Genomic DNA, 13,462 nt, shown 5'->3' on the forward strand with positions numbered 1-13,462 from the left:
GATTCCCTATCATGACGGCAACGCTGTGAGGAAATGACAACATCAAATTTGCGGTAGGTTTAGGAGGAAATGACAAACAACTGATTTTACTATGTTTATTAAAAATAGGTTTGTGCCAAAATATGCCTACATACTTTATAACATGGAGAAAAATAAATATGTTTTTGTACTCACATAAAAATGATTAGATTTTACATTGATGCCAAGTTTCGAAGGTCACCAACTGTATATCTATAAAAACTCACAATATAAATGTAGAAATTATGCATGCACTTAAAAAGTAATCTTCTGTTTGGGGCTTAATATGTACTGTAATAAAGGTTCAAATATTTTATCATCAGCGTAGATACTAAAGAACTAAAGTAGATACTGTGAATTTTATTTATGTTTAAGTACATTGTTTTAATTATAAAATTACTTTCTTCTCTTTGCTTTCATCTTTTACAAAATTCTATACATAGAAGAAAATGGGTCTTTTGAAATTTAACATTACTTTTTTAAAATTGAAACTGATTAAGAGATTATTTTATTGAGCTTTTCAAAGAGACCATTCATATATCAAATCGGTTTAGAAAAGATTTTAAAAATTTGGATATATGCAATAAAAATCACACTTAACAATGTCTAAATTGTATATTGTCACCACGGTAAATAAAATCCTATAAAAGTTGTTAGAGCCAGTGAACAAATTACACTTCTGCGGATTGACGAACGTCACTATCTTTATCAGCCTGAAGTCTTCGTAGGACGGTTTCTAGTCCCTCACAGTGATCGCTGGATAAATCCACGAAGTATACTGAAACAAGAAACATTCGATCAGATTACGAAAAGCTGTCATACGTTATACAAAGTTATTACAAATAAACAATGGTATCAAAGCAACAAAATTTAGAATAACAAAATTTTCACTTTAATTATTACACAAGAGCTCTAAAATTACCGATTTGAATCCCTAGTGACGCTTTGACAATTTTAATTTTGTCAAATTGTCACGAGGGCAATACAAATCGCTAATTTTAAGAGTTGGAGTGTAATTTGGTAAAATTATTTCATGAATAAAACTGTTCAGAACAAAAGTTTTATTGCTATCTTCATCTGAACGTGCTTGGCCAGTTGTAAAACATGAATTGTTAGTAATGTCACTAAATTTTTATTTAATTTTTTCTACTCTCATACTTTAATATATCGATTATGATTTCACTACCTGGGGACCGTTGCAAGTATTACGTAACGCAGGTTGGGGGGGGGGGGGCTTAAAAATCTTCAAAAATCGCGTTACGTAACTTGAACGCTCCCCTGTGAGCTATAATGAGCGTCACTATGATACAGATTTTCATTATGAAACAGATTTTTAACCAATAGAATAGAGATGACATTCGCGATTAGAGTGGCACATGGCAGTGACCAATGTTAAGTCAAATGTATAGGCTTTGATAGTTCCCAATATGTAAAAAAACTGACCAAATTAAAAATTGAATATTTTTAATAATAATTGTAATATTGAAAATATAAATGTACCAACAAAATAATTAATTTAACTACATAACTACTTAATTCGTTTGCGTTACAAAATAATAAATTTTAATATACTTTTTATTGTGAATGATGTGATCTTAATAGTTATTTATGATATAAGTGTTAAAAGTACACGTTTAAGGCACACATGTGAAAGTTTGCAGAATGAGCGAAGCGAGTTCTGCAATTTACATGAGTGCCTTTAAAATGTACTTTTTAACACGCATATCATACAATATTTTCTCTACAAACGTAATTACAGGACAATATCTACAAAAACTTTTACTTGAACTTGACTGACATTCCATTTTTATATTTTTTTGACATTACATCAAAATTGCATATACTGCTAGTTATCCAAAAATTAACGAAATTAAATTTGTATGTTTACGTTGAGAAAACCTAGTTATCAACTCCAGCCGGTATAGGCGCTAGTATCAACGTGTTGGCAGTTTTGAGTGCTAAAAATTGAATTTTTAACACGGTTGTAGAAAAAAAAATTAATCATGTATACAACTTGCGTTTAATTATCATTATGAAGTTCGTATTCTATACGAAAAAGGCCGCTACGCGGCTTTTCGTATCCGTCATAATAGCATCATAATGACCATCATTAAAAATGCCGTTGCATCTTCTTCTTCAGGTGCCATCTCCGCTACGGAGGTTGGCAATCATCATAGCTATTTTAATTTTTGAGACAGTAGGTCTAAATAGTTGTTTTGAGCTGCATCCAAACCGTTCTCTCAGGCTCTTCAACCATGAAATTCGTCTTCTTCCGATTCTTCTTCTGCTATCTATCTTTCCCTGCATTATGAGTCGCAGGATGCCATACTTCTCGCCCCGCATCACATGTCCGAGATACTGTAGCTTTCTTTCTTTAATTGTAAGTTCAACTTCCTTCTCTTTACCTATTCTTCTCAGTACTTCATTGTTTGTAACTCTATCGACCCAGGAAACCATCAAATTCTTCTATAGGTCCACATTTTAAAGATGTTAAGTCGTCTCATTGTCTCTATTCTCATTGTCTCATGATTCCACTCCATAGTATAGTACACTGTATACGTAACATTTTGTTAGGCGTACTTTAAGAACTATAATAATATACTATTAAATTCGCGTAACAACGAAGGTCATCTGCTGCACGACGGGTAATTATCAAAACTTACTATCGCTGAAATTTTAATTTTTGTATTCATTGTATTTATGTAATCACGATTCATTTGAAGACTCAAATTTAAAAAGTATACAAATTTTTGAATACAAGAACTTTTCTTTATGAGTTCGTAGAGGCCTATCCTCTGGATACACTAGTATCAAATTAGTACATTTACTATAGTATGTTTATTTGAAGCTGTTACCTTAGCTATGAGGGAATGACACATGGAAAATATTCAGCATAAGTCAGTCTAAAAACGGTAGATCTGACAACAACGCAAATATAATATATTTGCGACACGTTACATTAATTGATGAAGTATGTATATGATTTGAAGAAAATACGTACGATTATTTAAAATATATCTAGATAGGCATCTGGCTACTACTAGCCTAACGTTGGCAACTGGATCCCAACTTAGATCCAACAAGTGTGGCATAACTTCCGAAACGAATTGTTCTGGTTCTAAGGCCTCTTCTTTCAATATTTCTATACACATAAGACAAAAAGTCTGTCTACGTTTCCATTTCTTCGAATGAGCAAATGTTTCAGCTAACTTTATTAAAAAACCTGGCGTTAAATTCGGTTCTGAAGATGTATACGAAATTATTTCAGTAACCTGCAAAAATTAAAATATAATCTAAAAAAATGTCACTTCAAAAAATTTCAAAAAATGTGAAACAAAAAATTCAATAAGATGTGATTAGTTTTTGAGTTTTTGGTATTACTCAAAATACAAAATAACGACATTTTTTGTAAAAAAGGGTGAAAATGAACATGCCTCTAATTTATTATTATTCAACAAAAAATAAGCATAAAACAAAAAATATCTCGACACGAGTGTTCTCACGAAAAGAAAATTTATGCAAAATTTCCAGTGGATCGGTCAAATAGTTTTTGAGTTACAATGCCCACCGCCTTTGAAAAAAGCGATTGTTTTGAGAAAACTGCGTTTAAAGGTTAGGCAACTTTTAATTTCTTTTTTGTCTGTCAAATCTTAAAGTGATGCACACTGGAACATATTTTTGAATGGCGTAGCAATTTACAAAAGAGAAGGGGACCAGTTGTTGAACGTTTCTCACTACGATCAAGCGCGCTGGCGCGAAGCTGCTGCAAAGCAAGGTCAACAGTAGGGATATTCAACATGCTGTATTTCTGGTACTATTGCTCCGTACTTTCAATTGAAATAATAAAAAAAATTGAATATTTTAAAATTTTCAAACCATACCCGTCCCTCCTTAAATGCACATTTTACGTCGAAGTGACGTTACCAGCGGCGGACCCAGAATAAGGTGATTAAAATTAAAAAATCAAAATAAAATAAATCTATTTTGCAAAAAATGTAACAAAGTGGAAAGTATAGAAAGAAGTAAAATTATTGAGTTCTAGAATTGCATCTGTTTTGGACGCATTAATATCTTTTTATCTTATTTTTTCATACGCGCGTTTTTTGACAAGCACTTTTGACATTATGACATTTAGCAAATCCGTACGATACTGCGATTTTACTATATTACAATGTAAAAATGTAACGGCTAAAATATACTTACTAATGCTAAGGCAGCTTCTCTTACAGCGGCTACTTTATCATATAATAAAACGATCGCAATTCCACCGACATGTTTAGAAATATCTGCCGGTTTAAATAATTCCATCAACTCTAACAATTGCTTGGCTAGTTCTTCTCTGAATCTCCAATTCCACTCATTGTCGGTTTGTAAAAATTCTACTAACCTCGGTAAATACGTTATTCTTTTGGCCGGATTAATAACTTTTAAAAAGGCAGCTAAATGTTTTAAAATTTCTAAAAATTACAAATTTGTACATTACAAAAATATAAGTGATTATTGGAAAAAATTATTTGATTTATGCAACTTTTTACGCTAACTATGGAGACCGCATAGATCCAGAAAATAAAAAAATACTAATGCACCGTAAAGATTTTGTTATAGCGATTAAGATAAACTGATTGATGTGTGGAAGAATCTAATCCAATATCCGAGGAAGATACATTTTCTCAAAATTGCATATAACAAAGTAATGCACAATATCGAACAAAATAATAAAGAAAATTCATAAAACTGAAGAATATCAAAATGCTCTCGAAATAAAACTCAACAGAGCCAGAGTGGAAGACACTGCAGAGGAGAAAATTAAAAACAATAATAACGGAATCTGCAGGAAAAAACAAAGGGCAAAGAAATGTGGAATGGTATAATAATGAGTGCAGAACTGCAGTAGAGCAAAAAATGCCAAGCTAGACTTAACCAACTTCAAAGAAACACAAGAAATAGCAAGGAAATTTATAACGAAAAGAGAATACAAGCGACTAGAATATGCAGAAGAAAAAAGAAAGACTTTGAAAAAACAAGTAGAAGTCCTAGAGCATAACGGCAGACACGAAAGGAGAAAATTCAATAAAAGAATAAAAGAAAGCACAGCCATTTAGACCAAAATTGAGAATATGCAAAGACAAAGAGGGAGAACTACTAACTGAGAAGCAACAAATTATAATGACATGGAAAAAATACTTTGAAAATCTAAATGCAAACAATGAAAATTATCAAAACGAGACAATATATTATACGGCGGAGCAGCACATTGAAAATTCGAGTTACGAAGAAGTGGTTCAAATAATAAAGAAACTAAAAACAATAAAGCGACAGTAACGGACAGAATTTCGGCAGAATTATTAAAATATGGAGGATTTGAACTCTAGGGAAGAATATGGACCAAGGAGCAAATGCCGGAGGAATGGGCAGCTGGCTTTATACAGCCTATGTAGAAGAAAGGAGATAATAGGAAATGCCAGAATCATGGGTCAATTACATTGCTAAATATAATATACAATATTCTTTCTGGTATTATCTACAACAAATTGTTAAAATACTCCGAAAATATAATTGGTGATTATCAAAATGGATTCAGACCATATAATATAGCCTCTGCAGACAATATATTCATACTAAGAACGATAAAAGAAAAAACTTAGATACGACATAGAACTATGTAATATGTATATAAACTTTAAACAAGCTTTAGTTAGATAGTGTGAAAAGAGATAAAATGCTGAAAGACCTTCGTAATCTAGGTATAACTAAAAATATATCAGCCTCATAAAAATGACGTTCCAGGGTTCAAAAGCCTTAGTTACAGTGGATGGAGAACTAACTCCCTCGTTTGACATCAACATGGGTCAATTACATGGAGACAGGGAGATGCACTATTAATCATGCTGTTCAACCTAGTTCTTGAAGCAGTCATCAGAAAAACCAATGTACCAAAACAGTACAAATTACTGCATATGCAGACGATGTAGGTATCATTAGTAGGAGCAAGCAACAACTAATAGAAGCGTTCAAGGAAATTGATCCTGAAGCACGAAAAAGAGGGCTTAACAAAACAAAAACGAAGTAGGTACATGACTCGAAAGAACACCTGACAATGAAAATAATATCGCAACACCGGAGACCCATACAACTCTGCCCACAAACGCTTGATTCATGAATACGAAAACCTTTGATACACTGAAATATGCGTTAAGCAATCAAGCCTCTACCTTTTACTGGGCATCTCTACTTCTGAATATAATCTACAGGGTACAAAATATTTTAAACTAATAAAATACATACCTATTCTGACTTCATCCAAGTCTTTAATAAAACCTTCAAATAATTGAGTTAAACTATTCGTAGCCATTTCTGATCCTAGTATGATGGCTAATTCATGTAAACTGCTAGCTACTGTTCGTCTAACTTTATACTGTATATCTCCAGCAAGGGTAAAGACCGTATCTTCAAGTAAATGCCAATTTTCGCTACCTAACGTTAAAACTACAGCTGGAAGAGAGTATGCGCAATGGTATGCCATTTCGTATTCTATGTTAAGAGATAGCATTGGATATGTCATTGCTATGTAGTGATCAACTAAAATTTGCGGTACTATCTTCTGTGGTGGTTCTGGTGGTTCTGACTTCTCCGCAACACTATTTTCATTTGTACCTAGAGAAAAATTAAAGAAAAAACTTACTCTAGTGGATGACTACTATGAATTTAAAAAGTATGAGCACACGGTTTCAGGATTAATAAATTGAATTTAAAATTATAAATCGTATACATTTCTCTCAAAATATCAATTAACATTACATTTATGAAAACATTAATTATTAAATTATTTCCTTGAAAACATACAAAATTTATGAGTAATAATAGAAAATTAAAGCATGGTTACAAAATGAACGAAAATATTAATATACAGAACTCTAATCAAGCCCGTCTTCACTCACGCGTCAAATACGTAGACGATAACAAAAAGTGATGAAGGACAGATTATGGCGTAGACGCTATAATTTTGAGGCAGGCTTTAAAGTGAGCCTAGTATTGGTAGATCTATCAAAATCAACAGACTATGGTGACTAGGCTACTTAGAGAGAATGAATGACATGGAGCCGTCGAAACACATTTATAACCTAAGAAAGGATGGAGTGAGGGGAAGTAGCATGCTCAGAGCACGATTAAAAGACCAGGTGGAAGACGACTTATCAGTATTAAGATTATGAAATTGGAAAACGAAGGCGAAGGATAGTAGTACATTCTTTCACGGTTTTTGATGTAAATTTTAAACAACCGCTTGGATTAACATGAAATTTGGCATACGCATAGCTAAACTGTCAAAGAAAAAAAGTGATATGGTGCCGATGTGTGCTTTTGTCCTGGGGGTGACTTCCACCGCCTCTTGTGGGTGAAAAAATATATCATCATCATCATTTGGCTCTACAACTCGATGTGAGTCTTACTGTTGTTCTGAAGCTATTTTCTTGTGGCATTTTTACAATTTTAACTATTTAGAATGGGAAATAAGCCACAATATTATTAAAAAATGATTTTTATTAACGTTTCGACGCCCAAATCGGGTGCCGTTGTCAAAATACAAAATACTATTAATATAAACAAAAATGTTGTTGCTTAGTAAAAAAATTCTTCTAATAATTTATTTAATTTGACTCATTTATATCTTATGAGTCTTACTATTTCCCTCTATTGTTGTCGGTCCTGAGCAGCCATTTCCCATGAAAAAATATACCTATGTCCAAAATAAAACCGTAAATGGATAAACTGACCAATTTTAAGTAACTTTTGTTCTATAGGGCTTTTTCGCCAAGCCAACACTTTTCGAGTTATTTGCGAGTGAATATGTTCATTTTCCAACAAAATAACCACGTTTTTAGACGGTTTCTCGCAAGTAACTCAAAAATTAAGTATTATGTCGAAAGAATATTCTTAGCAAAAATATAGCATGTAAAAAAAGTAACAAAAAAAAATGGTGTACGCTTGAGGTCTATGAACCTCGTAGATCCAGAGTTATAGCCAATGAAAAATAGGTTCATATTCGCCAAATTTCAAATGGAATATTTTAAAGTGAAATATCCAAGAAATGAAGCACTTTTTTTGGGAAAACCCGTTACAACTTTTTTAAAGTGTTTAAAAAGGCTTTATTTCTGTTTTTATAACAAGTTTTTAGCATCAAATGTAAGCAAGTTACCCTCAAAATAAAGTTGGTCCCTTTTGTTTTAGCAAAAAACAAGAATGTGTGTGTACTTTGTACGCACGTAAGAAGTTATACTTCTACTACATATTATGTGATTTTTAAGACTATACCAAAAATTTTAAAAAATAAAAGAATAAAACGCACACAAACACATTGAAAAATGCCACAAAGAAAAAATGATTTCTGGACGATAATAATTGTTGGCAAAAATTTTAAATACGCATTTGCTGAAAAAAAAATTATATAACAAATATACTTACAATCATAATATGCATAAAAAAATAAAACTTGCATCGGGAATTGAACCCTTGAATTTCGTGCCGCTTTGACTCGTAATCGAAGCGTAGACTCACTCGTCCAATCGCACATTATTTATAATGTGGAAAAATACGGTAACTGAACGTTTTACTGTTTGACAATTGTTTTGAAAATTATGTAGTTTAAATTTTGTGGAAGAAAATATAAAAATATAACAAAACAGTAAGAAAACAATATATTAGATGAAGATTGGTAGAACTTTTGTTGGTAATCAAATTAAGTATGTAAATCAAAGCATTACATACCTACTAGATAAATAAATCTACGCCAAAAAATCATAATTTAAAAATAAAAATCGAACCTAATTTGGGATTTCTCTCTAAAATCCGCATTCTTGAGAAAATAAATGTATGTATTTCAACCTAATCCAAATGTATAATTACAATATGATTATAATAAAAACTAGGTACTTACCAAATTAGAATGAGTTTTCCTTGTCCAAAATAGTCCAAAAATATAGGTATATGAAAACTATTTAAAAAGGCAGTATAACTATTAACTAACTTTTGTTTGTTGTTTCTTTTCACACAAATTTTAAAACGCAACAACCATAAATAATCTAACTACAGCTGTGCCACAGCCACCATATTGAATAATTTTTGACATGTCATTTGAACATCCAATCAGAACAAAGTTATGATGCGCATGCGCCCGGTCGCTAGGTTTTCCCATATAAAAATTTACCCTCTATCGGAAGTATAACTTCAAAAATCAGGAAGATCCCCCTAATTAGCAACTTAAATGAAATTAATCGTTACCGCTTCACAAATTATTTTACTTATGTTGTGTTTATATGAGCTGCAAGTTTCATCGATTCAAAGTGCTTATTTTTGAAAAAAATTGGTTTTAAAGTAAAATTTTTAATTTTGAAAAAAAAAATGGTTTTTTTTTCAAAATAACTTAAAAACTGTTAGAGATACCAAAAATCTCAAAAACAAAAAACGTCAGCAGTGCTTTTCTGAATATCTTGTATTTTTTTGTTTTTCTTTAAGACAAAAATTGATTAAGATTTGGTGTTTCTAATTTGCATACACTCGTGATCAGTGACTCATTCAAGCCCTTTTAACTACAGCCCTTTCAAAAATAAGGACTTTGAACCGATGAAACTTACAGATCATATAAACAATACATACACGAGTAAAGAAACTTGTGAAGTGGTAACGATTAAGTTCTTTTGAGACACTAATTAAGAGGTGATTTTCCCGATTTTTTACCAAAAAAAAAGGGAATAACTTTATTTTGAGCATAACTTGTTTACTTTTGATGCTAGAATTTTTTTTTATAAAACAAAAATGAAAGAATATCCATGAACGATCACATCAATCACTTATTTGGTATTTGCTATCTTCTTCTATAACAAACGTTTATTATTTATAAAAAAAAGACAGCAAATACAAAATAAGTGATTGATGTGATCGTTCACGGGTATTCTTTTATTTTTCCGACTGTAAGTTGTAATACGTTTTCCCCAAAAAGTGCTTTGTTTTTAGGTTATTTCACGTTAAGTATTTCATTTGGAATTTGACGAATATGAACCTATTTTTCATTAGCTATAACTCTGTTTCTACTAGGTATAGAGACCTAATATATACACCATTTTTTTTTAAATTTTTTGCAGGCTATACTTTTGCTAAGAATATTTTTTTCGACAAAATACTTACTTTTTGAGTTATTTGCGAAACACCTCCTAAAAGCGTGGTTATTTTGTTGAGAAATGAACATATTCACTCGAAAATAACTCGAAAAGTATTGACTTAATGAAAAAACTCTATAGAACAAATGTTACTTAAAATTAGTCAATTTATCCATTTCCGGTTTTATTTTGGACATAGGTATATTTTCCATTTCCGGACTTACTTTGTACGTATATTTTTTCACCCCCGCGAAGGTGTGAAACCCACCCCCAGGGCAAAAGCACACATCGGCACAATATCACTTTTTTTCTTTAACTTGTTAGCTATGTGTATGCCAAATTTCATGTCAATCCAAGTGGTTCTTTAAAATTTAGAGGTTTTGCAATATTTTACCGTTAAAGAACATACTATAGGAAGAAATGGAAGCTGATTCTTGTACAGGCCAAGACCCACCATATATTGTAGAGCCAATGATGATGATGAATGGTAAATTAAGGTAAATGATACGAAGTATTTATATACTTACCATCGTTTGTAACATCACTTTCATCTATTGAAACTGTTGAATTATTATTATCTGATTTACTCCCATCAGCAGAATTACTTTCCAAATGCTAAAAAATGTATTATTTAAAAAAGATCTACCATCAAAAAGTCTATGGCTTATTATGATTATTTATTCGTACAAAAGAACTATTTTTTTTAAGTTAACATAATTGACGATATAGTTACTAAGAAAAATAAAACTTATTTTAGAAGTACCTAATTATAACAATCTCTGTTGCTTCATTATAATATGAATAGTGAGAAATGAAGAACAAAAAATTGATTCATTTAAGTGTTAATCATGATGTTTTCGTTATAATTCGAAAAACTATTGAGCCTAACTCTTCGTGAAAGCCCAGTTAACCATGATACGTCTTCTTTTTGTATAGACATGACCCTGTCCGTTTTCTCTCACTATGCCTCCAGTAAGTTGTCGTCCTATAGTTTTCGTGGTCTTCCCACTGATCGTTTTTCTATTGGAAACCTTGTCTCTCGCTGTCCTTACTACTCTATTTGTTGTCATTCAGCTTATGTGGTCATCCCATTCCTCTCTTCCGTTTCTTACCCAGTTATTGATGTTTTCCACCTTGCATCTCCGTCGTATATCTGTACTTCTAGCTCTATCCCATAGTGTCTTACCATCGATTTTTCGAAGGGTTTTCATCTCCGTTGTTTCGAGCAATCTTTTTGTCTTCTCTGTGTCATTATTGTCATCTGCGTATGCCATTATTGATCTGATGACTGTTTTGTAAATTCTGCCTTTCATTCCTTTTCCAATTATGTTATTTCTCCATATTGTGTCATTCAGGCAACCTGCGGCTCTGTTTGCTCTAATCACTTGATCTTCCACTTCTCTTTCAAGCTTTCCGTAGCTAGATAGTGTGTGCCTCGAGATATAAACTGCATCACTTGTTCTAATATCTGACCATCCAGCTCCAATTTACATCTTATTGGATTTGCTGTCATAATCATACACTTTGTCTTATCCATTATCGGGATGAACAATAAAGGACCCAGGGAATCCCCTGGGTCCTTTATTTATTATAGGGCACGACTATAGAAGGAAGAAAATTATTCATTATTCTTCTTTCAATACTCATATTTGTTAGTTAATAGTAATAGATGTATCTACATCTAAGTTCAAATTAATTTCCACATTTTAATAAGTTTCTTGTGATATATTTGTTGGGTTGGTATAATTCTAATTTCATCACAAAATACCCTGATAGCTATAAAAGTAACAATAATTGCTAAAAGCAGACATCACAATTAAATTTGTATGTTTGATTTGAAAGCAACACTAGACATATACAAAAATAGCCATTCTGTTAGGACACTGATTAAAACAAAAAAAGTAATAAAATAAAAAAAAGAACAAAGACACACACACAAGAATGCATAATTTTTCACAAATAAAAAATATTTAAGTAAAAATACTTACTGCAAAAAAATAATACAAAATAGGGATTTGTCCTACCAAAAGTAATTAGCTACACCAAATCGAAGCTTATGATGAGACTGGTACATATAACGAGTTTTTGCAATGTTTATTTTGTAGGTAAATTTTATAATTAAAGTGACTATCATGAAATTAATATAATTATGGCCTAGGTAATTTCTATATTCTCAATATAACTAAGTATTTTAAAACGATTACAGAGATCGATTTGTTTCCAATACATCCGTCAATATAGTTCCCTACACTAACTATATTTAACCCCAGTTCGGTACTATCCAAAAGATGTCTATCCCACATAATTATTTTTCTAATAAAAAAACTATAAAACCCAAAAGGACCGAACCAAATCTTTGGAAAATAAACGATTATTATTAGAACAAAACCAATGTAACGGATCAAATAAATACCAAAACTGTACAAATTACTGCATATGAAGACGATTTGGCTATCACTAGTGGGAGCAAACCATGACTAATTGAAGCGTTTAAGGGGCTATCCTAGTGTAAAAGCACGAAATTCATATACTTTTTTGGGAATTTCTAAAATAAAAAGTACCTTACCAATTGTTTTGAAAATTTTCATGAGCATTTATTATAAAAAGAAGTATGTGTGAAACGATTTTCATAAAAAAATATTGAAAATTAAACGATTTATGCGCCATCTACTGGCACCGTGAAAATAAAATCATTGCTCCACTGCTGCAGTGATTGGGACTAATAGAAATTCTGAAACATAAAATTTCAAAGTTATTATTGAAATATAAGTTATATCCTATACCATCGACAAGGATTTTTGAAAAAAAAAATATTAAAATTTGGATAAATGACGAAGTGTTAAAAAAATTTTTTTAAATCAGCTAAAACATTTTCAGTTTCATAAACCGCCAAGTTGACATTTTTTATCCGATCAAAAACCCCTAGTTGATGGCACAGAAAATAACTTATATTTCAATAATAACTTTTAAATTTTATGTTACACGATCTGTATTAATCCCAATCACTGCAACTGTGGAGCCATGTTTTTATTTTCAGGGTGCCAGTAGATGGCACATAAATCGTTAATTTTCAATATTTTTTTGTGAAAATTCCACACCTGTAATTCTGAACCAATCAAAATACGTTATTTTGACAGATCACCATGGCAACGGAGGTATTTTATCGGAAATTTTTTGCTCGTGGTGTACCCAACAGCGAATTATAGTGGAAATTTTTTGACGTTTACAATAACAGAACATTTTTGACAGACTGGTTTTTATTTGTTTACATAATTTAGTTTTGATTCATTTTC

At 31.5% G+C, this 13,462-nt stretch overlaps 1 protein-coding gene across 4 annotated transcripts in view; it reads right to left on the reverse strand.

Annotated features, from left to right (window-relative positions):
- Nucleotides 1–81: 81 nt before the first annotated feature.
- Nucleotides 82–13,462, reverse strand: part of LOC114344313 (serine/threonine-protein phosphatase 4 regulatory subunit 1) — a 669,156-nt gene continuing 655,775 nt past the window's right edge. For all 4 annotated transcript variants that reach the window (XM_028295161.2, XM_028295168.2, XM_028295154.2 and 1 more), the window contains 5 exons: nt 10,697–10,784; nt 6,304–6,672; nt 4,222–4,475; nt 3,020–3,290; nt 82–796 (listed from right to left, as the gene is read on the reverse strand). In XM_028295161.2, coding sequence (XP_028150962.2) covers nt 690–796; nt 3,020–3,290; nt 4,222–4,475; nt 6,304–6,672; nt 10,697–10,784 — 1,089 coding nt within the window. In that variant the 3' untranslated portion in view covers nt 82–689. The remainder of the gene's footprint in view (nt 797–3,019; nt 3,291–4,221; nt 4,476–6,303; nt 6,673–10,696; nt 10,785–13,462) is intronic.

This window comes from Diabrotica virgifera, chromosome 7 (assembly GCF_917563875.1).
Source record: "Diabrotica virgifera virgifera chromosome 7, PGI_DIABVI_V3a".
In the NCBI taxonomy this organism is placed as follows: domain Eukaryota; kingdom Metazoa; phylum Arthropoda; class Insecta; order Coleoptera; family Chrysomelidae; genus Diabrotica; species Diabrotica virgifera.